Source organism: Uloborus diversus, chromosome 1 (assembly GCF_026930045.1).
Source record: "Uloborus diversus isolate 005 chromosome 1, Udiv.v.3.1, whole genome shotgun sequence".
Classification (NCBI taxonomy): Eukaryota; Metazoa; Arthropoda; class Arachnida; order Araneae; family Uloboridae; genus Uloborus; species Uloborus diversus.
The window spans coordinates 52,620,022-52,647,476 of record NC_072731.1 but is presented as its reverse complement, the minus strand read 5'-3'; the positions used below and the strand labels follow the sequence as shown (position 1 = coordinate 52,647,476).

The 27,455-nt window shown below is 32.3% G+C and overlaps 1 protein-coding gene across 1 annotated transcript in view; it reads right to left on the bottom strand.

The window, feature by feature from the left end:
* Positions 1–2,332: 2,332 nt before the first annotated feature.
* LOC129234573 (60S ribosomal protein L3-like) overlaps positions 2,333–27,455 on the bottom strand; it is a 38,989-nt gene continuing 13,866 nt past the window's right edge. The window contains exons 3-9 of the mRNA XM_054868595.1: positions 19,518–19,686; positions 14,674–14,809; positions 14,414–14,600; positions 10,564–10,826; positions 10,393–10,488; positions 5,345–5,464; positions 2,333–2,420 (exon numbers count right to left, since the gene is read on the bottom strand). Coding sequence (XP_054724570.1) covers positions 2,376–2,420; positions 5,345–5,464; positions 10,393–10,488; positions 10,564–10,826; positions 14,414–14,600; positions 14,674–14,809; positions 19,518–19,686 — 1,016 coding nt within the window. The 3' untranslated portion in view covers positions 2,333–2,375. The remainder of the gene's footprint in view (positions 2,421–5,344; positions 5,465–10,392; positions 10,489–10,563; positions 10,827–14,413; positions 14,601–14,673; positions 14,810–19,517; positions 19,687–27,455) is intronic.

Genomic DNA, 27,455 nt, shown 5'->3' with positions numbered 1-27,455 from the left:
AATCTGAAAATATTGTAACTGTGTCCAAGAAGACTATTTTGCTATATATTTTTGCCTGATAACAGGGATTGCCTTTTTTTTTTTGTAAGCTCACGACTCTTTTTAAGGAAACATTCAATGATTTATTTCCGAATAAAATGTACGTGAAAAGTACTGTTGCATTTTTTTAAGTCTTGGGGAAAGCAAAACCTACAAAGGCGGCACAACGCTTTTCTTTCGAAGCATTACGTGAAAGGTTGTCCCACAAGATGTGCAAAAGACAATCATTTGTCTTTGCATTAGGACAATTTATGTACCGCCCTTCTGATTCATCCTCAGATAACGTACCAGTGGACACTACAGATCCTAGAAACGTGCCTCATTCTTTTTCGCTTTAAGTTGATGCTACTTTTTCGGCAAATGCTTGATTTTCTGTACTATGCAAAGTCTTTTGAAGATTTGAGCCTAGAGAGTGGTGCGAATGCAATTTTTTACTCTCATTTTAGATAGTAATCATTCATTTGATTATCCAAAAGATATGTTGCATTGAAAAGCACCCGGGCAACGCCGGGGAATAAGCTAGTGTAAAAATATTTACAAGATGCAAAAAGGATTGAAATCCCAAGAACGGAAGCGATTTTTCGCGATGCAGCAAATCGAACACATGTTCAAAAAATTGCATTAGTGAAATAATTTTTTTAAAGTTATAGCACAATCAGATGATTTTTAAAAGATTCAAGCACTAAGAAACTTTTTCAAGGTTTAAAAATATTAAGTTTTTTAAGCACATGAAAATGGACTTTTTTTTCAAACACTTTTCAAGGGCGTACGAACCCTGTTAAATAAGGTTGTTCAAAACAAATCTCCTTTTTGGTTATGTCTTTCCTTCAATTTTCACATAGGTACTATGTTTTATTTTTGAACTATTGGGTAAAAAAACGGAATAATGTACTCTCCAAAATTCTTTTGACAAGACATGTTTTCCCAAATGTATAAGGAGATCTCACACCAACAGACAAGCCCCTTACTTGCAAAATTCTTATTTTGCAGTATTTCCCAACTTTCATTTATTTGACAATTATTTCTTATTAAGAATTTCTTTACGACAGACAGACTTAGCATGTATTTGTCAGGGGCTACGCATGCACACAGACACACTCACACCTCAATATTGTTAACCCCCATACCCCAAATAAGAAAAAAGTTGTTAAAAGGAAAACAGGAACAATACCACTGCCGATATTTTTCTTAAAATTAATTCTTTGGCAATTTTACAAAGAAAAAAAAGACCGGATTAATTTTGAAAAAACTGACAAATACTGATCAAGATGAAGAATACCGACTTGTTTGACTTTTACTGACCAGTTTTACGCCCTAGGATGAAGAAGGAAAAACCTTGATGATAAAGAATGAATCCATTCAGATTAGTTAAAATATTAGAATAATGTGTATTCAATTAACCTTCAAGATTTACAAATACATTACATTTAGATAAGATATGATTTTGTTTTATGCTTTGTTTAATAAAGTCTCCATCATCATGTAGTTTTAGCACGTTGAACAATTACTTTTTTTGTTTATTTTGTTCTGAATAGGGTTGTTTCCAAAACTTTTAAAAGTATTTTTTTTTTCTGAAAAAGCATGCGTAAATACATAGGAACTGACTGACTATTTTTTAAATTATTTGTTTAATATTTAAAAAAAAATTACTTAAATCTTTGCGCTTTCACTATTTACACTTCTGTCGATGACATCACAAATGATGAAATGCCATTCAGTGTTGCCATTCACAGAGCAAAATATTTAATTCCCATCTTTACTCACGTGTATTGGCAACCATATGGTTGCCGGTAAGCATAGAGCGCACTATTTCATTCACTTCTTGATCATCATAACGTGGAAACGCGTAGAAAGATGCGGCAAAATGCATCATTCGTGACCATCCATTAATGAGTAAAAGCAATATTGCAATAGTCTGAAAATCTTTTCACACAATGAGAATGTAGTTTTACCAGTTGAAGTTGATTTTATAATGAAGTATAGTTAAATTTAGAGCATCACATTCTAAAAATGCAAGATCTTGTGCTCAATAAAATTTGTATTTAATCGATGATTTTATTTAAAAAATCATTTGATTCAAATCAGTTGATTTAAATCAATGACCCCTGCTATATCATGCAACATTAACTCCGAGTAGAATAAAGAATTTCGGGATTCATCACTATTATAATATAACATGTTTTAGTACCAAGAAATATTTATCAAAGTAGAACTTGAATTGTAAATGTTAGACAATGCAAAATCATGCAATAGATTTTCTGATTTAATCAGAAAAATGAAAATGAGACAAAAAGTTCTTTCCAATTTTATTGTACGCTCCAAATAGTTTATAAAACTCATGCCGTTGCTTCTTCTTTTACTTTGTCTTTTTTCAAAGGACCCTAAAACAGAAGAAAATAAAAATTAATTTAAACTAAGGCAGATAGAGGTTACCCAAATAAGGATATTTTACACAGGAACATACGGATAAAGTCAGGGATCTGCAGGTATGAATCAGGTTATATTTAATACACAATTTCACAAAACATTTTAGCAGATGATTACAAATTTCGACCTCGAGTTCTAGTACATGTGTCACGATGACAATGTGGTCATTACGATACAAAAACTGCAGCTAAAGATGTGTGATACCTCAGATCTATCATTAAAAATCAAAGTGCTTCATAATACAAAGGCTCTTGTGATATCATCATAGGTATCAAAAATTTAGAGAATAGAAAAAAAAGATACACTCAAGATTTCCATTTTGTATACAGTTTTTGAAAGTCATTTTGGGGTGCTTCAATCTATTTCTCAATATTGCAAACCAAAATGACATTTAAGGGCATTCAAAAGAGTACCAGTTTTTAAAAAACAGGATAATTTCAGGTGATACTGCAGTAATAAGCATGAAAGGACCTTTCTACTCAAACCTAATTTTTTAATGTCAACCCAAAATTGCTAATTTTCTCTTCAGACATGAGCTCCAGAACAGCTTTTCGTCATCCCATAACATCGTATTAAATATAAGTAACAATCAGTTTCTTCATTCATCGAAAAAAATTTCTATCAACTGCTGATTTTCATTTGTTGTTAAATTGAGCTTATAGGGCATGATCATGTGAAAAAAAAATTTAACTCATAATTCAAGTAAAGCATCCGAGTCAAAGTCAGGGTTTCTGCTATGGTTGCTTTTTCCTGCAAAATGCGAAAACACTATCTAAATTAAGAAAATTAAGCTAGATCTTTTTGTTTTTATACAAGAAAAAATGATACACAATCCTAGAGAGCAAGCATGGCGATATTGAACTAGATCTTTTTGTAAATCTTAGCTGATGTGTTTACCATCAAGTTCAATACTATCTTAATAGGCAAAGTATTGAACAAGTAATTATACATAACCAGGATTCATACGCAATTTTGAAAATTAAAAGTAAGGAGTTTTGAGTTTTGCAGGATTTCTTTTAATTTTTAAGGATTAGTTTTTTTGTTTAAAGATGCATTTTTCAAAATGTATTTCAGAAAAAATATGTACAACTGTAATATTATTCATCTTTGCTTTCAAACAATACATTGAATGGACAAACATACTAAATTTATAGTAAATTATGAATTTATTGCTTCTTAGACTTGAGCTGCCTCAGAATCAAACTCAAATACGGGGGGGGGGGGGGGGGGGTTACCATTGTTGAAATATGTTTTATTTTGAAAATAAATTTTAAAAAGTGATATGGACTGAAAATTAGTATTTTTTTGAAAAACAAAACAGGTACTAACAATTTCCTAACCAAAAAAAAAAAACTTTAAATTAAAAAAAAATTCAGTTTTTTTTAATCAAAAAAATTACAAACCCTGCCAAATACAGATGTACGCATTAAAACCCTTAAAGAAGCTGGGAAAAAAATCAGTCAACGATTCCATACTTACTTTCTGACACTTGACAGAGCATGAATTTGTTAAAAAATTTTCAATTTAATGATTTTAACCAAAATATAAATTAACTTAATTTTTTTGCCTGTTCACAAGGCATAGTAAGAATCAAATACAAAAAATCTTATACCCATGGCGGATGCAAAGAGATTGCGATTTTCAAAGTGAATGGGTTAAAAGTATAAAGAACAGCACACAAAAGAATTTAAATTATTTTAGAATGGCATTTAAGAGCTCTACAATAAACGTATAATTAATAACAATCGATCTAATTGAAGCAAAAATGAAATTAAACCTGCGATTTAGATTTTAACTTTTTGACTCTTATGACGCCACAAAATTAAGCTTGAAAATTTTATAGAAATAAAAAGAAATTTCATTTGCCCACCAAAATAGCATAATAAGCATCAAAAATCAGAAAACTCTACTTTTAAATCGGATGCAGAGTTTGCTTTAATCAAAATGCAAATTAAGCAAAAAAAAATTATAATGGTACTTTAATAAGTCTACAAGATATTATATTATTAATAACATATATAAACATATGAAAGCGAATGATGGGAAGAAAAAGATTGGATTTCCCGTATTAACAGACGAAAAAATAGTGGAATTGCGGTAAAATTCGGTATAACGTAATGACTTGCATTGGAGATAGAAGAAAATCTTTAAGGTCATGCAGAATAAAAAAAATAAGGAGTTTGTAAGGAGTAAATAGAAAAAATGTAAGGAGTGTACGAGCCCTGATTATCCTAATAGGCTCCCCTCTCCACACGATTATTGAATTTTTGGCATTTAAAAATGTAATTTGTGAGCTCATATTGCTGAGTATAATTTTAAATTTTTTATTTCAAATCAAGAAATATTAGCTACCTTGTATTTATTTCTCTAAAGATGCCATGGCTGAATTTGACAATTATTTTGGCAATTAAAGCTCAATACGTCAAAACTTTTCCAAGTGGGATTTTTTCTTTTTTTGTGAAATATACAATTTTGTGAAGCACAAGAGCTAAAAGATTTTATAGGTCTTAGCTTAGTGTAGCCATTTTGAACCAAAATGATGTCTGAAATAAAGAAGTTTATTGACAACACATATACCACTAAAAAAATTTGATAGAAGGAGATTCTGAGAAGTATGCAGCAGTGTTGTGAAATATTTACAATGTTAACCGAGAAATTGAATTATAATACCTTTTTTAATTAACTTATTTAATGTACATATATTTTTTTAAAGTGTAATATTTTCACACAAAATTAGTATGAGGTACACTTATAAGTTATTGCAATATTCCATTACAAGGGCCTTAAGCCCAACAGAGAAAAAAATAATTAAAGAATCTGTGGTTTCCCCAATGTAACAGAACTATCGTACAAATTTCATGAAAGTTGAATTATTTACCATAAAAGCACGTTTTTCAGCAGGAGTTTGGAATCTGCCATGGCCAAATTTGGATGATGTATCAATAAATTTCAAATTGATCTTCTCTGTTGCTGCTCGCTTAGTGTGTGTCAATAGACTCTGGAAGAAAAAAAGGTTCAAAAATTGAATACTGGAATTCTACTGTCAAAGTTAAATGATTATTATCAAAGTTAAATGAGTTCCGATACTTCAGCTCTATCATTGGTAATCATAAATTTACCATGTCATAAATCCTTGGCTCTTTGATTTCATCATTAGTATCAGTATTTATATTGAAAATATTTTTCAGCAAATATCAGTACAAATATATACCAATTGAAGAAGGAAAATACAAGCTTATAGAACTAAACAATTTATTTGTTAAAACGAATTTCAGAGACTTATGTTCTGAAAGTGATTGAAAAATTCTTAAGTTTGAATAGCATAAGTATGTCAAATTGTTTTCTTGTACAACATTTTTGAGTTGTTAGTAGGGTGAAATTTATTTAGATTATACATAGCTTTGTTTAAAAAAATACAAAATACTGCAAAGAAAAATTAAATAGTAAGGTGTGAATTCGCTCAAAAATTTTGTACATTCACCTGTCCCTACCAAAAAAATTGGCACAGAACTTTTACTAAAATCTGGAAAATAAAATCAAAAATATTATACTAATAAAATAAGTAGGTATAGGGTAACATAGGTTAAAATAACATCCAATTCTTGAAATATTTTCGAGGTGCAAAAGATCGAAATCGGCTGCAATTTTCGGCAAAGCACTTGCTTCGAAGAACATGCAATGTGGATTTCTGATTTATTAATTGGAAAAATTCTTTCAAGTAAAACTCTGAAACAAGTCAATTCCTTCAGTGCACTGATATATCTTCAAGAAAAAAATCGGATGTGTTCCGATTTTCAAAAAAAAAAAAAAATGTTTTGCAGCTTACAAATAAATACACGGAAAATGGAGTACTTAGAAGCTACTCTTTTCAGGCATACCTATATACGATGCTTAGAGGGAAATTGGTGCTGAATCGCCTTAAATGTAACTTGGTTTCAAGTTGGTGTAGAAAACTTAATTTGACACTCTGTAGCGTAATTGTCATGTCATCCCTAGGAAGAAAATTGGTTTCAGTTCGTATTTTTACGCACTAAATAGTTCTACTTTCCCCTGACATTGGTGGATGATTAGAATCAGGTGATATCTTAATGAAAAATGGGAAACCGACCCGAAAAAAAAACGGGAGTCTCCCGTTAATAACAGTAGAGTTGGCAAGTAGGATATGAGGAAGTGAGAAGCAAAGGGATGTATGTGTCAAAATGTGCACTTAATCTTTTGCTTCTCACTGCTACTAATATGAACAAACATTAATATATGTATAGAAAGTAGTTAGATTTGCGATACCTCAGATCTATCATTAAAAATCAATATGTTTCATGTATTCAAATGCTCATAAGATATCATCACAGGTATTGAACATGTCAAGACAAGGATAAAAACAAAAATCTGTTTTAGTTACAAACTGGTACTAAGCCGTAACCCAGAGCAGAGAGCAAAAAGGAAGATTTGTAAAAGGGATGATATCCAAAAAAAATTTTGTAAAAGGGATGATAACCAAAAAAAAAAATCGTGAAAGGGATGATAACCAAAAAAAAAAAATCGTGAAAGGGATGATATCCAGTACCGCATCAAAATAGAACCTAGAAACCATGATAGTTAAAAATTCAATAAAAAATGGCTAATTTATCAGTTTTGAAAATAACTATTTAATTAAGTTGAAGTAATAATTTTGTACAATTTGCTGCATTGCACCATTTCTTGCAAGAGTGTTTATTTCTAAATAAATCTATTTTGAAAGAGGCAACAATTTCTAACCCCTGAGTTCTTGAACAAATGGTTGGGGGAGTCAGAGGTCAATCTTGGCTGCATCACACAATAGTGCCAACTTTTCATATTTTTTAGAGAAAAATACATTTTTTTCATTAAAAACATTTCAATTTATAGTGTTAAACCAGTGAGAACATAACTTTCCAAATTAGGTCTGTTTGTAAAGTAAAAATTTACAACAGAGAGAAAAATATAAAATTTCTTTATATGGTAGAACACTTTTCATAGTAAAAATTGAAAATTAAATATATATGTATATAAACAATTGGTTATCTTTTCCTTGCATTGGAATCAAAAATTTGACTTTAAAAACATCCCAGCACGATTACGGAATCAAGAACAACTTGCAGCTGCCTCATTTAATCATGAAATCTCAAAACGTTTAACAGGTTGTAAGGACAAAACATTTTGAGATTCACCATAAACAAATTTTACTCTCTTAACTACACAAAAAAAAGTAACCATGCCAAGTTTCAATAAAATTGGACAGTGAGTGCTATGCCACATTTTTTTTATTGTTTTTTTTTTCTAAAATAAATTAAAATAAAATTATTATTGAAATGATGAATAAAATAAGCAGATATAAGGTAGCATATAGCGAAAAACCACCCCAATATTGAAAATAATTGAAATAGATGAGGGATGCAAAAAGATTAAAATCTCAAACGAAGCATGCAAGTTTCGGCGCAGCATGTGCTTGATATTGTTGGCTCCAAAACATACGTTTTTGGCAGATATCGTAGAGGATGAAGATTCGCGGGGGGGGGGGGATTGAAAGAATTAGAAATCGTGGACCAAAAAGTTAAAAACTTTAAGATTAATGAGATGACATCTGCCTTCAGCTAGGTTATTGTCTACTCTAAACTGAAGTGTCCATAACAAGGACGCTTAAGAGGCTAATTTATTCTCTTAATGAAAAAACTTATTTTGCTTTTTGAATGATTAATCTTAAATCAGGGCCTATTTTCAGCCTTAAAAAAAAAGATCTCTGCATTTTAATGAATGTCAAACTTTAAAAAACTTTAATTTTTAAAAGAAAAATGCATTAGGATATTAGTTATGTATTTTTCAAGACATTAAATAATGTCCACATTTATCACTTTGGATAAGATGGCCGATTCAAGTAATGATTTTTGAGCAATCACGATAACTAATTGTTTTCATTTGACCGTCCATGGTATTGTGGTTCCTCTCTCAGCTTGAACACCACGGGCCACTACCGCTCACCGTCCTCTGCAGGCACTGTTTCTCTGCTCCTGAACACTGTCCCCCTGAATCCAGGGTTCATACTCTATTTGGATGAAAAAATTCCATGACTTTTCCAAGACTTTTTCATGACTTCATAAAAATTTTCATGACCTCGTTACATGAAGGGAATAGTACCATTTAATATCAAACTTGCCATTTTTTGAAAATGAGCAATAGCAAAACTTCCACGTTAATGCCACTATCTCATCCAAGCATTAAATAATTGAAATCAGTGTACAGCTAAAAAACTAAACTTCGTATGTATTCTTCATATAAATTTAAGTAAAGTAAAAATACAGTGAATCAAATATAATGATGCTTAAATGTGTAGTTATTTTGTATTATTATTTTTTTTTATAAACAGGCAAAATGATAATGAATGGGTCAAAAGTTGAATGAGTTATTACTAAATTTCAATAAATTTGGTTTAAAAGGGCTTTAGTGTCAACAGTACATTTAATCATCCGAATAACGTGACAGTACTTGACCTCTTCAAAGTAAAGAAACATTCTTTACTAAATTCATTGTTTCTAAACCAGATATTTATTTAATAAACACATTCAGCAGTGAATATATCTTCTGATACAAATCTTCTTGTTTACTTACTTGCACATTTTCAAATGCATAAAAATTAATAGGTTCAGAAATTCTGGAATATAGTGTTTGATTCTTGACACTGAACATAGCAGTGGGTCGCATGAATCAGTTTTGAGATCCATATGTTGGGCACTACTGTTTTAGGGTATTAGAATTCCCCTATTTATGTATTATATCACCTGACTTGCCTTTTTTTTTTAAACCTTCAACAAATTAAGATAAATTTAAAAATAAATTTCATACAAGTTATGGAAACGAACTCGGATGCAATTGAATTGCGTTTTTTGAGTGCGTGTGGCAAAAATCAAGAACGTGCAAGTTCGCTACTATAGAATATAAAATATAAAAAAATGTTGAAAATAATGTAACTTCAAAATGGGTGATGTCCAAACAGTAAAATCGCATTGCAAAAAAAAAGTGTGGCTGCTAAAGAATGGATACAATGAGATTTCAAAATTCAGATTTATTGGGATCGTTCAGTTTTCCAGTTTTAATAGTTTTTATATGCAACACTGTTGAATCACTCAAAATGTCTAATGCTCTTTAAGAAACTGCTAATTTATCTTTGCCCAGGACATTTTTCCATGACTCTAAATAAATTTCCATGACTTTGACTAAAAATTTCAATTTTCCATGACTTTTCCAGGTCTGAAATTTGCTAAAATTTTTTCCATGACTTTCCAGGATTTCCATGACCCGTACGAACCCTGTGAATCCACTTTTCCTGGTCAGTGGCGTCCATGGTCACCACAGGTCTATGCACACACAAAGGCGTTGACTAACATTTCTTTTTTCAATAATTAATACCGTTTAAATTCAGGTTTCTTTCTACACATTAACACGTTATCTTCTGTAAAGCAACAACTCTCTAATGTCGTTTATGTTTGTATCATTGTAAAGCTTTTATGCATTGATTTTGTCTATTTTTATTACATATTATTACATATTTATTAATGTAAAATTACTAAAACTTTCAAGAGCAAATCAAAATTGTAACAGATAATAATGTACTTTTTCTGTATTTTTATGTATTTAAATCAAGTTCCTCAGAGACCCACTTGCTCAGATTTATCTGAGCATTTAAAACCGATAAATCGTGCAATTGGTAGGTGCGGGTGGTCTCTGAGGGTGTCAAATGTCTACACACACACAACTATACACACGTTATCGCCCAAGAGGAGGGCACGCTTGGGGGGACAGGAGCCATTTCTAGAAACAATAACTCCAATGAGTAGGGTCCTGTTGCAATTCGTGATTGCGAATAGCATAATTTGACTTAAGACTAAAAATAATATATTATGCTAAGGTACTTACTTTTCTTAAAGTTATCACTCTTTTTTTAGGACCCATAATACATCCTTTTAACATCAAGTAATCACAATTTACCTCTCCATAATGAGGGAATCCACCCTAAAAATAAATAAATTAATATTTGATACCATGACCTGATCATTATTGTAAGATAGAAAATGAAAATTTTCTTACCATAGGAGTAATCATCTTTTCGGTTAAATCATACTCAGTTGATGCATTATTTTTTATTACTTTTCCATCCTTGGTATGTACACCTTGTGCAATTCGATAAATCTTTTTATTAATTTCAGTCCTGTGGTGATAACCCTTTTGCCCAGCCCTTGCCACAGTAAACTGTACTCGACTAGGATGCCAAGCTCCAATACAGGCAACCTTACGCAAACCTTTATGAGTTTTTCTAGGTAATTTTTTTGTATGCCATCGGCTGGTAACACCTGAAAGTAGAAAAAAAATCACTAAACTGTGTTGAAAAATATGCAACTTAAAAGAATATTTTTTCAGACTTGCCTCAACACCAATTTTCTTTTATCAGCATTCAATTTTGTTGTGCATAATTAAGGGAAACAGACTGTCTTATCTTTGAGCAATGCATCAGAAAGAGGGGAGAAATGCATTGTGAACTTTTTTACAATATATCAACCAGAACATTGGTATCCTTTTCATGCTACCTCCTCAGACTTAATATACCACACTTCTGTTAGTTATTTGGATAAATAACTGTAGTGTCTGCTATTCAGAATTATTTAAATAGTTCGGGGTCCATTCAAATTTTACGGAATTCCTTAAATCAGAAAGGAATGGGCCCTGACTGCTGATCCTTCTATTCTGCTTTTGAATTTATGATTTGTCTTATCTGTGTACGGTTATAAAACTATTTCAACGGTGTAGTTATTCAGTAGTACTTAATGCAGTCTAAACTACTGGGCTTATACATTTTTCTTTTTTAGTTTTTACGGAGTCTGGTTTTTTGTTTTTATTTAATAATTTTTTATTTGGAGGGTTTTTTTCGCTTCACAGTTTGGAATACTGAAAGTAACTACTACTATTAAGAAAGTAACTACTGAGAGTTACTCGGTACTCGGCCAATACCGAGTAGTTATGGATTTTTGCTACAAACAAAAATTAGTTATAAAAAATATAAAAATACCTTTGCTTAAAAAATAAAAGGAAATACAACATCGTTAAAAGCACAGTACAGGAACACTGCAGACAGGTGTTTTGGCATTGCAAGGAATTTCTTTTTCAATACACAAAATGGGAGCTCGTGGATAGGCATTCGACAAAAGTCAGATTTTTTTGTCGTATGTCTTCACATGCTTTAGCTGACATGTTATGCACTGAAAAAAACGTCCCTTATAACGGGGGGGGGGGGGGGGGGTCAGAAACACGTGTCTGCAGTGTTCCTGTACATTTGTTTTATCTGCTTTTAAAAGTTATTTATGTTTGGCGGACTAGAACTATAATTGATTGTTATACAGTGAAACCCCTCCTAATGGACACCCCTCTTAGGCCGACAATTCTTAACCAGTTCCAATGCAAATACCATTATTAAACCCGTCCTGTGGATACCTCTTTATTGGGGACAAAAAAAAGTGTCCTGTTAATGTCTGCATTAGAGGGATTTCACTGTAATTTGTTTCAATTTTAACTTGATTAATCACACCTTTTATTTATTTTTAATTTTAAAAATAATTTTTTTGTAAAATTTTTGACACAAACAAAATTGTTTATATAATGCGTAATTAAATTTCAGCACAAATTTAGTTTTAAAAACTATTATATGGACAAGGAGGTCTATACTACAATTCCAATAAGTTCAAAATTCATCATATGTGTGTGGTTCTTAAAACATAATTGGTACTTGGTAACTCGCGAGTAGTGAAAGGCCAAGTACTCGGTACTCGGCCAAAGTGCTACTCAGTACGTCTCTAATTGTTGATCTTTGAAAATACAATGAAAGTTTTGGCAACAATAAGTACTTAATTTATTAGGATCTTATCCAACAACTTATTTGAGATTATTGCAAGTTTCTGGGAAAAACAGTTCAGGTAAAACGAACTGATTGATATTGATATGCTTAAGTATAATGATTATGTACTAAAAATCTATGTTGCAATTCTAATGAGTGAAAAATTTGGATATCATTGGGGGGTATGTAGCATCTGAACCAAAAATTCTCGATGTACTTGTCATTGATTCTGTTTTTATACACAATAGATATAGGGTACTCTCTATCAGGTATATTACTAAATGATAACGTCAACTTGTTTTTAATAGCATTTTATTTGACATATTCCGGAAATAAAAATATATTTTTCATGTATGTTTTTCCATGCCACCCCAGACAATGTACGACAAAGGGAATATCGAATAGTGTCAGCAGGGATAATTGGTGTCCTATTCAAATCCAATTTTTCTGCTGGTACTATTTGATTAATTTGACTCATATGAAGTTGATATAAAAAGTTTTGGTCAGTCATGGATGCTCGGAGTAGAGATGTGTTGGGTACCTTCTCTCTCCAGATGTTAATTTAAAAAATCTTCGAGTAACAATGCAAATAAAAAAAGGTAATAATTTTAGAATAGTTAACTCTATCTGTATTATATATCATTTTAAACTAAATTTTTAATGAAACGATAAGTCAATACATTTTCATTTGACATAACTTTTTAAATATTTTTTGAAAATAAAATCTTTTTTATTTCTTTTTACTTAATTCTTGCACGGGGTTTTATTTTAAGTATAACGATTTGTGTGTGTATGAAATTACAGCATTATTTTGTGAATAACCTAATGTTTAATTAGAGATTTAAAATAGTTACTTTCAGTATTCCAAACAGTGAAGTAAAAAAAAACCCAAATAAAAAATTAAATGAAAACAAAAAACCAGACTGCGTAAAAACCAGAAAAACTAAAAAAAAATGTATAAGCCTAGTAGTTTAGAATGTATTAAGTACTACTGAATAACTACACCGTTGAAATAGTTTCATAACCGTACACAGATAAGACAAATCATAAATTCAAAAGCAGAATAGAAGGATCAACAGTCCGAGCCCATTCCCTTCTGATTCAAGGAACTCCGTGAAATTTGGGTTGGGTTTGGACGCTCAGTAATCACTGCATAAAAGGATTGCGGGGTGACTCCGGTCGTTTGTAGATACGATATTTCGAGGATTTTGAATAAAAGTTTTGCAGTTTGAGGTTTTGGGGAAATTTTATGCGAAGTCGTACTATCTTAGTACAGAACCTTCCATCTGTACAATAAGTACCCAAATCGTACAGTGTACGCCCAAACTGTACAAGTTGGCAGGTATGAATACGGTAAAAACGTTCCAACATTAAAAATAATTTAAATGTTTGCAGGAATACCAAAAGATTGAAATCTCAAACAAGACCTGCAATTTTCGGCGATGGACCTTTAACATTGTTGGCGTGTTTCCAAAATATACATATTTTATGCAAATATTGTGGAGGATGAAGAGGGAGGAAAACAGAAAGAGGAAAACGTTTACTAAAAATTAAGAAAAATCTGACTCATTTCATAATTTTAAGGAAAAAAAGAGCATTATGAGGTCTGAAACGGGCAAAAAAGGAGGAAAGGTGTTAAAAACCTTCCGGCAGAATCTCATCCCTGCATACTGCAGATTTCCTATTAGTAATTTTTCTATGTAGCACGAAGCTTCAAAGCTTTCAAAAACTAGAATACATATGTCAGGACAATTTTCCAGGTTCCCCCCCCCCCCAAACTCTACAAAATACAGGGATTTTCTTCAAAATTTATAGAAATCTAGTAGAAAAATTGGGGGACTGCCACAAAATCCAATTTAGGGTTGCCACTTAACTGAACGAAAAATTCTATTTTGCTTGTGTGAATACGCAGCATTACAAATGCAATATTTCTTTAAGAATATTATTCTGATAGTTTCATCAGTGAAAAAATAAAAGTAATAAAGTAAGAAATTAGGAAGAATTTATTCAAACTGAAATATTTACAGTGACCAACTAAAATTGTCCACATACCTTTGAATCCTTTTCCTTTAGTAACACCAATTACATCAATCATTTCATCCTGAGCAAAAATTTGACTCAGTGGTACAGGCTTTTCAAGATGGTCACGTGCCCATTTTACTTTTTGACTTATATTGCCACCATTTAGTTGAATTTCCATGATGTGAGCCTTCTTTTGTCGCTTTCTCATCAATTTCATCTATAAAAAGATAAGTTTTAGTTTTATCTCCATAAAAAAATTGTTTTTAAATAAGACCTAATTATTTAATTACTTGAGTATGGGCAATAACTCGAATGACTTTACAATATTTAGCCATTTTCTTCAAATCCTTTTCTATTTCCTTTTTGCCAACTTCATCTTGCCATTTCTTTGAATATTTACTGAATGCCTTCTTTTTTGATTTGTACCTGTAACAAAAAACAAACTAATTACATAAAAAGTTTTGAATACCACAGCAGAAGATTTGTTTATTACAAACTTTGAAAGAAAATACAGAACAGTCCCACGCAGGACAAAGGGTCTGCTTCCATTGAATCGCCCAACATTTTTATTTTTTAGAAAAACACTAAAATAATTTGCAGGAAAAGGTTTGCCAGCCTTACAGATTGAGGAGCATTTTGCAAAGCAGTTCAATACTGTCTATACAGATCTTTTTTAATCAAATGATTAAAACACTAGCAAAAAAATATTCTTCTACTTATAAAATTTAGGTCATACTTTGAGCATAAATATTTTTTAATTCCCCAAATCTACCTCTCTGACACTTTTAATGTAACAGAATTAAATAAAGTATAAACAGATCATCCAACTTATTATTTCTACAACTGACGCAAGGGTTTCCTGCATTTCACAGGCGAACTTCATTTCAAAAAATGAGTAGTATAATCAGGAACTGATTTTAACAGAAAATATAATTTCATACAGGGTTCATACTCTTTCGGGAGAAAAAAATTCAAGTACTTTGCAAATACCTTTCAAGGCAAAAAAAAATTTTTTTTTTCAAGGCAATATTATAAATTTGTATTAAAAAATAAATGTGCAGATTTCACTTAATGCAAACATAAATCAAAGGCAATAGTATAAAAAGTAAAGGAAAACAAAATTGCCCTTTTTACAGCAGACCCCATTAAAAAACCTTTCACGAAGGCTTTTAACTTTTATGGGAAAAAATCAAAATATCTAAGTTCAATGGAATAGCTAGAGAGGAGGTTTTGAAGTAAACCCCTTTCCTTTCCCCCACCCTGATTTCAACATTTATTTCCAATATTGAGTGGTTTATACACATATAAGGACAGTTAGGATCAAAAGCACCACACAGAAGGTAATTTCCAATTAAGTTCCAAAATATTAGAGGTTTGCAAATTATTTATATGTATTCAAAGCATAAATCAATTATTCAAATGCATGAATTAGTTCAGGCAATGAGGCATTTCAACTGTCCTCAAGTAAATTTAAATTAGTAAAAAAGACAACATTCCTATGAAAGTTCCCAAGTCCGGTCACCACACCTCAAAATTAGCAAAAGCTGCATAAGCGATAAATATCCTGAAAGTAAGCGTAAGTCTGCTTCTACTGAATAACTTGTAATCTTTACTAATAATAAAAAGTCTGTCAGGATCTCCGATACGCATAGCGCCTAGACCGTTCGGCTGATTTTCATGAAATTTGTCACAAAGTTAGTTTGTAGCATGGGAGTGTGCACCTCGAAGTGATTTTTCAGACATTCGATGTTTTATTTCCATTCCAATTTTAAGAACAAAATTATCATAAGATGGACTAGTAAATTACGAAATTATCATAACGTGGAACCGTAACATGGGCACAAGCCAATTGGCGAGAAAATTCATCATACATTATTTGTAAATATACAGGCGAACCAAAAGACCTTTTAATTTTTCTATTACGGACAAAGCCGTGTGGGTACCACCAGTAGTCAATAAATGCAAGTTCAGATTCATAGAGCCACATTTGAGTTTGAAAGAGCTAATCGGGGGGGGGGGGGGGGGGGGGGGGGGGGGGGGGAGTAATTTTTAAAACTCTCATCAAGAGGAGCAGGTCTCAGGAGGTTCAATTTTGCAATCTTCACATTGAAAAGATATTTTATTAAATCTGCATGCTATTTAAAAAAAATCAAATGCTTTTAACTTTTATGGGAAGAAATCAAAATACGCAAGTTCGGTGCTTTGAAGTCAATCCCCCCTCCCTCCGCAGGTTTCAACATTTATTTCCAATATTGACAGTGGTTTACACATATAAGGACGGTTAGGACCAAAAGCATCACCCAGAACGTAATTTCCAGTTGCACAATTAAGTTCAGAAATATTAGAGGTTCTCAAATTATTTATTAAATATGCAAATCAATTACTTATATGTATGTATTAATTGTTCAGTCAATATATGGCATTTCAACTGTTCTCAAATAAATTTAAAAATTAGTAAGAAAACATTTTGTGAAAGTCCTCAGTCTAGTCTCCACTAAAGGTCACGATTCAGAAAATTTCCAAGTGGCCAGTGGCCACCGATGTTGCAGAGTGTAAATACAAAATAGGAGTTTACTACTTTCATGAAAAAACAAATGAATAGAGGGGGCAGACGGAGCTCGTTCCCTGGGCGCCAGATTTCAGGGGTGCTGAACTTTACAGAATTAAATTTGAAAAGCTATAAGCATGCATGTTTTTTTGAAATAAATAGATAAATAAATGTAAATCAATGAAAAGTCAGCAGGACACTGCATTTTAGATGAAATTTACAAAAAATACAATTTTGTAGACTTGTCTTTCACTTTTCCAGGAAATCATTTAAAAAAAAAAAATTCTGGTTCTTTTTATGTTATTTTTAGTAGTTTGCATTGAGATAGGCATCCAATTGTTTTTGGAAATGTAGGCAGTTAAATAGTCTTGTCTGCTTCCATCTTGCGAATCACCAAACATGGCGACTACTTGAAAAATTTAAGGTATGAAAGTAACAGAGTCAGTTTTTAGCACATTAGCGTCTAAAGAGCAATAGTAGCTATGGACTACATAAGGACATGCGCTGTTTACTTCTTCCGCTATAAAAAGGAAATATTGACTCCTCGAAAAAATTTATCACTCAAATTTCAAGATAAATTTATGTTTTAATTGACCCTAAACAAGTCACAAGTGTTTTTTCTTTCTTGATGTGTGCTCGTGCTTGCGTGTAAATTTGCAGGAAACTAAAGAATGCACTTTGATCGTCCTTGAATAACATTTGATGATTTTTGTCGTGACATTTGTCTATGTGTGAGCATGCGTAGGTACCTCACATAATACATAAACGTTAGTCATAGACGGAGAAAATTTCGTATATACGAATCGTACAGCTCCAAGTTTTGCACTTCCCTTTTTAATCACAATCGGATATTCTAAAAGAGATGCTTGTTCGTTCTTTGAGGCAAAACAATGTTTTTTATTTAAAGTTATTTTTTGAATCAACCAACTTCTTTCTTTCTCCATGGCATTTCTTAATGCATCTTTAACAGTCTATGAATACTTCTTGGCGACTGTTATTGACATAAACTTTTCAATATCATGTTATTACCTTATTGTATGTTTTTAGGAAAGTTCTAAATCGCAAAATATTTCGACTTTCAGATTTAAGTATTTTTTGTCTGTAAAAAATATACCCTAAAATTGTCAACCAAACGCCTCGAATTAAGCAAAACCTCGGACTTTTGGGACTCTGGTTTTTCGAGACTACTGTATGACCCTTCTTTGGAGAACAAGCAAGGTAAAATAAATGATTACAGCAATAAGCGAAAAGCAACCACTGCTTTCAGAAAAACAAATTGCTTTACGAAAAAGGACCCATTTGATTATATTTATTCATAGCTGCCAACATGCCAGCTCCTCGGCTGGAATTGACTGAGCTGGAGGTGTATTTCATGTATTTCTGCCTTAGCCCTCGCTATAGGGCAGTAACTTACTAAAGATTTTATTTACTTGAACTTTGAAAAGTTGCCGACTTTCAAAAATTATCAAAAACTTGTTCAAAACAATAGTTTTTCTGCTCACAAAAGTGCTGCAAGTAAAAGAAAACTTCAAACGTTTGTAATTTATCGTAAAATTAAAACCAAAAACCTAAAAATCGTACAAAGACCGTACAATCGCACAAAACTTCCGAAAATCTTACAATGTAAGGCTAAATCGTACAAGTTGGCAGTTATGTTTATTGCACATGATTTTTTTAATTTTTAACTTCACCTTCAAATCAATGGGTGGTTTGAAGTGCATAAACTCCCCGCTATTATCTCAAAAACCAGAATTTAGAGAAAAAACACTGACCTAAAACTAATAGGAAATGACTATTCTTTTTTGTTGCGCGTTATCTTAAAGCTTCCAAATCAACTTGTTGGTAAACATAAAAGTATACGAGAAACCTCAACATTCACGTCTTCACATGTGCTTGATTTCTCTATGCCGGATACAGATGATACAGGCTCAGCCCGGGCTCAGGCTCTAGAACCAAAAATAGGTTTCGGGCTCGAGCGGGCTCAAGCACAGATATTCAATCGCCAATCTCTATACAAATTCAAAGCAAATAAACATTTTCCTACTGTGAGAAAATGAAAGAAACATTTAAATCAGTTCAATGTCAAATTTAACCCTCCCCCCCCCCCCCCCCAAAATAAATAAATTAATGCTTATGGATAGTGTATATGTTTTACAATAGCATTTGAAGTGGAGCGTTAAGAAAATTTAGAAACTTCTGTTTATGAAGAACATTTGACATAACATTTTTCATTAACAGAGAGATCATGTCAGCCTGTAGAAGGCTCAGTTTTTGATACAAGAAAGTTTGCTTCGGGCTTGGGCGGGATAGGATTTTGGCCCGAGACAATATCACTGGGGTCTGTTACAAACTTTTGGGCGGGCCCGGGCTTTCAAAAATGAGCCTGAACTCATCTGTAATGCCTGAGCATGATCAATAAATTTCAGAGCATCTCTAGCTAATTGAAATTTCCAGTTTTCTCAGCAGTGATAGCGGACTCAATTAAAATTTTCTGAAGAGTGAAATTTTCGGAAACAATGAGGCAACAGTTTCTCCAAGCAGTTTTTAACTATAAAAAACATTTATTAAAAAGCTCTCAAGACTTACCAATTCTTATAAAATCTTCTTCTACAATCTTCACTAAGATGTTCAGCCCAAACAGTCTTGAATGCTCGTAAGCCTTTTGGGGTTTCAATGTAGCCTACAACTCCTACAATCATCATGGGAGGAGTCTCCAAAATGGTTACAGGTTCTACTACTTCTTTTTTGTTTACCTCTAAAAAAAACATAACAAAATTTCAATTCTTGATGTTTATGAAAACAATCTATCACTGTCTAATGAGATTATCAACTAAGTCATGAAATAAACATTGTACAATAGCACAATTTGCATTGAGAGGTAATAAAAATGACTTAAAAGAAAAACTTAACAATAAAAATTCACAATATTAACAAATGCTTCTAAAGAATAACATGCTTTTACTTTTAAAGTAGTACAGGGACAGACACAACCTGTGGCCTGATGAACTCGCTATTGACCAGTAGATCAAAATATTGAAAAAGAAAAAAGACTTAATACAGGGTGGCAACAAAAACTTTTAAAAAATTCAATTTTTGTGCAATTGTGCTGTTTCTCATTTTTACTTTTCAAGCATAAAGATATTTATTTAGTCCCATAATTTGAACCATGGGTGCAAGTTTACCGATGTGTTCAAGACGGAAATTAAGGATAAATTTATGTGCATAAATGTTGCAGATTTTAACAATGCCAGTTTTGGAATCTGCGTTTGATCCGGCTTTTTAAGCACTTTAATTGTAATATTTAGGCGTTTTGATATTGTAATTCTAAAAACTGTCAATAACGGGAGAGGGGCTCTCCCCCACAGTTTAAGTCTAAAAACAGAATAGTAGACCATTTTGGTAAAGTTCAGGGAAATGAGGGGTTCAGGGACTATTACATCAATTATTTCAAACTGATAGTCCCAAAATCGCAACATTCGGCGCCCTTCAAAAATATTAGAGAAAGAGGGGGTGACCCGTTGGGCTCACCCCGAAATTGAAGCTTTAAAAACGAAATTTCATAACCTTTATACGCTCTTTGCATGCATTATCAAAGAGATGGATTTCAGGAACTCTCCTTCAGCAATACTTTGAAATTGAAGTTTCTGAACAACTTTAGATGATGTTGGATAATGTGAGGGGTAAAAGCGTTCTCAGCTCCCCACTATTCGTTTTTTGCCGATCGTAAACATTTTTAGTGCAGAAATAAAATCGCTTGGGACATAAGATTTTCACTTTTGCAACTCTATCAGTTCTGATCAGAAAGTCTACCCAAGGTAGCACCAACAAACCAGAAAAGAAGGAAAGGTAGAGGAAGGGTATGGGTGACTAATGATAATGAATTGGCACCATTCCCCAGTCCTCATTTGGAAAAAAAATTCTTTTATAAGATAGCAGGTGGTGAACTTAGTAATAAAAAATACGCTTCAATGAAATAGATATATTTTTATGCAAGGTACTTTCTAATATTCATAAATTTAAAAAATAAATAGGGGGACTGAATCTTACCCCAGGCAGGTCCTGAATCACATCCCTCTTAAGGGACTCAAATTAAAGGTCAAGATACAGTCGCCACTTGCCACATACCGACCTAGTTTGAAAAAGTGGAGACCTAAAAAAACCTCAGTCTTTATCGAATACTCCCGTAATAGTTTCGTAGAATCCGAAAAAAAAAACCCCATCCATTTTGCCAGTGCACGTGATAAAGTCGCCAAAACCGACGCTGTTGGCGAAAACCGGAATTCCTAGATGGTAACCCTTTGCTTATCGTACACTGAGTTGTCGTCAATGGGGCGTTTGCTTGATTATTTGCTTACTTAAATGTGTTCGTTACGATCAAAACTTTTATTTTTACTGTTATTTATGTAATGTTCAATGCATAATGTATTAATTGTGCAAAATACCAATGGATTAAAGAAACATTATACTAGCCTTTTTTATTAAGGTTACAAGACAGAAGATCATTCATAATATTGAATAAATGGACAAACTTATAGACGTCTAGATCAAAACGTGATTTGGACATATCGCATATGGGCAGTTCTCAAAAGGTGGGAACAAAAAAGTTAACTTTGAGCAATTTCAAAAATTTTCGAATTTGATATCAATTTTGCTTTTATTTTATAGTATGCATACCTAGAACACAATATATGAACATAAAAAGACAGCAGGTACTTGTAAAAATTGTTAATTAGCAAATTAAATTAGCAGTCTGTAGGTAACAGATTTTGGACATTGTTGTCCTGTAGGTAACGGATTTTGGACATCATCATAATGTAAATTTCACCATTTTTGACAACTGTTAATCTGATTTTTAACTTTTCCAATGAAAATTTTATTTATTACTTTTTGAATTTTGCAATTTAATGATAAAGAGGATATTAATGAAGTACTTGAATGGCTATACATACTGCTCTTTACATATAATTAAGTTTTGGAATGATTTTGAAGAAGTTGATGAAAGGTAGAAAAAAGCTTCATGGAAATAATTATACAAACTTGAGGTTTGATTTATTGGGACAAATAAGGAATAAAAATAGACACAAATAAATACGACATATATATTTTTAAAGGAAAAATAAACAAAATATGCTTTGAGAAAGAATGTAAAAAGTGACATTAGTTTTAATAATGAATATTTTTTCTAATGTCATAAGAATTAAAACGATGTCTAAAAAAAAATTATTGAAAAAAGAAATTCGTATTTCTATTTGGAGATCGTTAAATTATGTTTCCAAAAGAAAGAAGAGAAAAAAAAATTCTAAAATAATAAAAGCGGCGGGAAAAAAAAATTTGTAGCGCAGGTGATAAAGTCGCCAAAACTGGTGCAGCTGACGATTAACTACATTTGTCCCCCCTCTGGTAACCTTTAGCTTATCGTATACTGTGTTGTCGCCAACAGAGGTTTGCTTGGCGATTTTCGCGCAAAATGGCTTTCGTTCGATCATAAACAGCCATGTTTCTACTGTAATCATGGGTGCAAGTTTGGTGATGTGTTCAAGACGGAAAATATTTTCAGCCCCCCCCCCCCCCCCCCCCCGCATGCGTGCTTAAGGAAAAATTTATGTGTATAAATGTTGTCGATTTCAACAATGCCAGTTTTGGAATCTGTATTTAATTAAAATTTTAAGCCTTTAAATTGTAATATATAAGCGTTTTGATATCACAATTCCAAAAATCTAAAAACCGCCATTAAAGATCTGTCAAGTGGCTGTCCCCCAGAATTTTTTTTTAATTGAAATGCAAAAAAACACAATGTTAGGCCATTTTGGTAAAGGTCAGAGAACGGAGGGGTTCAGGAACTCTTAAATTGATTATTTCAAACTGATAGTCCCAAAACCACAATATTGGATGACCTTCAAAAATATTAAAGAAAGAGGAAGGGAGGGGGCGCTTTGGGCTCTCCCCGAAAATGAAGCTTTAAAAACGAAATTGTACTCCATCTTTCATAATGTTTATATGCTTTTTGAATGCATTATCGAAGGGATGGAGTTCAGAAACCCTCATTCGACAATATTTCGAAATTGAAGATCCAAAAACGCAATATTAGACGATGTTGGATAATGTTAGGGGTGAAAGCGTTCGCAGCTCCCCACCATTACCTTTTTGCCGGATCGTAAACAGTTTTATTGCAGCAATAAAATCGCTTGGGAAAAAAGATTTTAACATAAATCAGTTCTGATCGGAAAGTCTACCCAAAGTAGCGCCAACAAACCAGAAAAGGAGGAAAGGTGGGGGAAGAGTATGGGCGACTAATGATAATGAACTGGCACCATTCCCCCATACAGTCTTCATTTGAAAAAGAATTCTTCAATAAGATTGCAGGTGGTGAAATTAGAATAAAAAAAACCGCTTCAGTGAAGTAGATATCTTTAAAAAATATACGAGGTACATTTTCCAATGTTTATTAATTAAAAAAAGAAATAGGAGAACTAAATCCTTACCCCAGGCAGAGCCCCCAAATCACATCCCTCTTAAGGCACTCAAATATAGTCTAAACTGGCGTTTTAAATATTTCAGCACCAAAAAAATTTCGGAAGAGAACTCCCAATTCCATCCCTCTGAGTTCACCACAAATGCCCTAAATTTAATGCTACAGTTTCTAAATTGTTTTCTAGGAATAGCATAAAGGTCAAGATTTACGGTCGCCACTCGCGACGTGGCGACTCATTTTTCAAAATTGGCGACCCCAAAAAATCTCTACAGTCGCCAACTTTTTTGGGGGGGTTATTTTTATTTTAGATCCTAAGAAAAGAATTCCACACCACAGATGCCTCAGACAATAAGGATTCACCGATAGAGACCGTACTCCGACTGTATGTTGTTTATTTTACAAAGCTTGTATGTCATTTATCACTGCCTGCCTGAATGTTGGTTATTTTACGTTGCTTGAATGTTCCTCTTACGAATGTTCCTCTTACGCGATTCAGGCAATGTAAAATAAGCAAAAATACAGTGAATTAGGAAGCCATTTGCACAAGATCAGAGCGTTTGCTCCTGTGTCTTGACTCTGTTATTCAAGTAATTAGCGTACTATAATCATGATTTCAAGAAGAAATCATTATATTTTAGATAAATTTTGATTATGCCTTCAAAGTAATTACATTTTCACGTTTTTAGTTTAGTTGCTCAAATGGTATATTAAATTCAAACATTATTTTTTTACATCGTATTATACACCTGGGATTATACGAAGCTTTTTTTTTCTTCAGGCTCATTTTAGAACCTGCAGATTATAGGCCGCCCGCCGATAATACACAGGAAAATATGGTTATTAAATTACAGGGTTCGTACGCTCCAGGAAAACCTGGAATTGTCTGGGAAAAGTCAGGAAAATTTCAAATTTTGCCCCCAAAAAATTTTTTTCCAGGGAATTTTGAACCTTGAGTTCTAATCTTCGTTTTTATCGATGTTTCCTGAAAAAAAAAAAGTAAAAAGTTTTGAGGCAAAATGACGCTGGCAATAAAATAAAAATGCGAACCAAAAAAAAACATCCGCGGACGCCATTTTTGCCCCTCAATAGTTCCAAAGAAAAAATTTCCTAGGGTGAACAGGAATTATGCACAAATTTAACGGGAGAAGAACATTTTCCTTCTTCTAAAGCACAAGCCTGCGGACGGTAGGATCAATTGAGAAAATCGTTTTTTAATCGAAAAGTCTTTTCAGCTACGAATGAAACGTAGTCGCCATGTTCGGTCATTCATAAGATGGAAGTAGACACGATGCTTAAATGCCTAAGATTCCAAAAACAAAGCAGAATTGGATGTTTTCTTTAACTGTAAACTAATGAAAACAACGCAAAATGTGCTGCAAGTTGTTTTTTTTATTTTTATTTTTTATTTTAAATATGTAATTTTCTTGAGAAATGAAAATTTTTGTTCTTAAAACTTAATCTTATCCTCATTGCCTTGGACGCAAATGTGCTAAAAACTTTTCAACTGAAGTGTAGTTTCATGAAGATTTATTATTTTTAAATTGTTTTCATGCTACAAATTCAAAAAATTATTTCTTAATTTTTGTTGTAGCCGCCATATTTGGTCATTCCAAAGATGGCAGTACACAAAACCTTTTAAGTGCCTAAGTTTCCGAAAATAGCATTGGATACTTATGTGCTAAAAAACTGACTATTTTGTCTTATAATTGTAGTTTTTTAAGGATAAATTATTATTTGTAACTACTTTTATGCTACAAATTCAAAAATCTACTCATTATCTTAAATTTTTTACTTAGTCGCCATATTTGGTCATTTGCGAGATGGAAATAGACAAAAATTTACAAAAACATAATTAGATGTTTATCTCAATGTCTATTGAAAGCAATGTTTATTGAAAGTAAATGTGCAAAAAAGAAAATTTTTAATTTTAATGCAAGCATCCTTTATATGCAAAAGAAAAAAAAAACTGATTATTGACATTGGCTTATGATTGACGGATGTTGACTTTTGATAGAATGCATTGTATGGTATGCCCATCGATGCAAACAAGTTAATCATATTTATACTGAAAAATAGCTTTGTAATTTGCTCAATATGTTTTGTGCTACATACTAATAGGAAAATAAAAAGAATCGTAAACCAAAAAGCGGAGAAAGATTGCTGCTGATTACAGCAAAACGCTAATATGCATGACATGTGGCATCAGAGAAACGTTAAAATAAGTTGAAAGTACATTGTTTTTAACAAATAGTTAACAAATAAAAACAATTTTTAACAAAATGTTTTTTTTTTTTAAACTTGTGACAGAAATTTTTTTTTAAAAACCAAAGTTTTTTTTTTTTTTTTACAAGTGGAAAAGTTTCAGTTCTTACACATTGCTACTTTGAACAATTTTTGAACTACTTTGAAAATATTGTTACTTAAATTTAATTTTGAGTGAAGCGAGTAACCTGGAATTTTCTAAAAAAATAACCTGGAAAAGTACGGGAATTTTTTTTTTTTAACCAAAAGTGTATGAACCCTGTACTTTTTTCAAATTCTTTTTCTAAAAACAGTTTTATGTTTTGCTTTAAATCTTGTTCTGAAAGTATGAAAATATTATGCAAATTTTGGCTCTTTAAAAAAACACACCATTATGTATGTTTTTTTACATAAATCCTCGAAGGTCGTTCCGATCCTATTTGATTCCCAATTAACTCAAACAGTCTTTATTCTGAAAATCGTCAAAATAGGAAAAAAAAAATTAATTTAAAACTTAAAAAAGGCAACTTGTTTTTGACTGCACAAAGCCCCCGGCACCCCCGTTTTATCATTCCTTTGCCATAGTCAAAGTTCCATGTTTTCCCATAAATCCTGTATTTCATTATAAATCCAACATCATTAAAAAAAGAAATTAAAAAAATATATTTCTATAAACTATATTCTTATATTTCTGCTGTGATGTGTACTACTCGCGATCGATTAGGAATACGTTCCATTGAAAATCGTTTAAACAACGGGGGGCTAGTTTCTATTTATTCGAATAACAGTTGTAATTTTTTAATCTTCAATTGCAATCAGATTAAAATATAAGCCAAATAGCCAGTCCTTTGATTGTTTTCCCTTCATAGTCATCCTAACATGGCGACGCTGCGTATTGAACGTAGTCCGCCATGTTTGGTCATACTCTTAGTTCAAATAATGCAAAAAGAATGATTTTTTTTTTGGAAATATCTTTCTTGGTAAATGCCAAATTGTATATTACTGGAGGAGGTCTGTAGTTAAATATTTTTATGCCAAAAATTTTTTTTTCACTGTGGGACCATGGTACTGTGTACACTACTTTATTTTTGGCTTAATGATTTTTTTTTTCTTATGAAACTTTAAAATGGGTCGAATGAACCATTTGCTTCAGGAGCTCCCAACCTTCACCCTATGCCTCTTATGTTTCCATGATTAATATAATTTATATTTCTTGTTAGCATTCCTTTAGCATCACTTTCATAATATTTGTTTCAAAAAATAAAAGTCGAAATCCCCCCCTCCCCCCCACCCCCATTCTTGTATTACAGCGCTGTTTTCGAAACCCGGTAAAAACTGGTGACCACCAAGCTTTTTGAGCCTAGTGGCCATTGGCCACTTGAAAATTTTCTGAACCTTGAGGTCTAGAATAGCACCTCCCTTACCTAAAAACATAATTTATGACCGCCTAAAAATTGTAATACTTTAATTTCGGAAACATTTTGAAAGAAGCTTCCTACACCCTTCAGTTATCCAAAGATAGCGCAAAAGAGAGCTCTTAAAATTTCAGGAACGGAAATATTTCGGGCTGGGCGGCGGAATACCCCCCCACCCAACCTTTCATTGTGTTTACTAAAGGTAGTGCAAGTTTGTTTAGGATTTATTTTTCTATTGAAAGAGCAACTCCCCTCCCCTCAACGCCAAAGACAACCGAAAGTTTAAAAGACTTCAATTTCGAAAATGTTTCGAGAAAGACCCTTGAATTCGTTAAATCTTAACTCAATCAAAATTAGCCAAAATAGCATTTCAATACCTTAGCATGGAAAAATTTT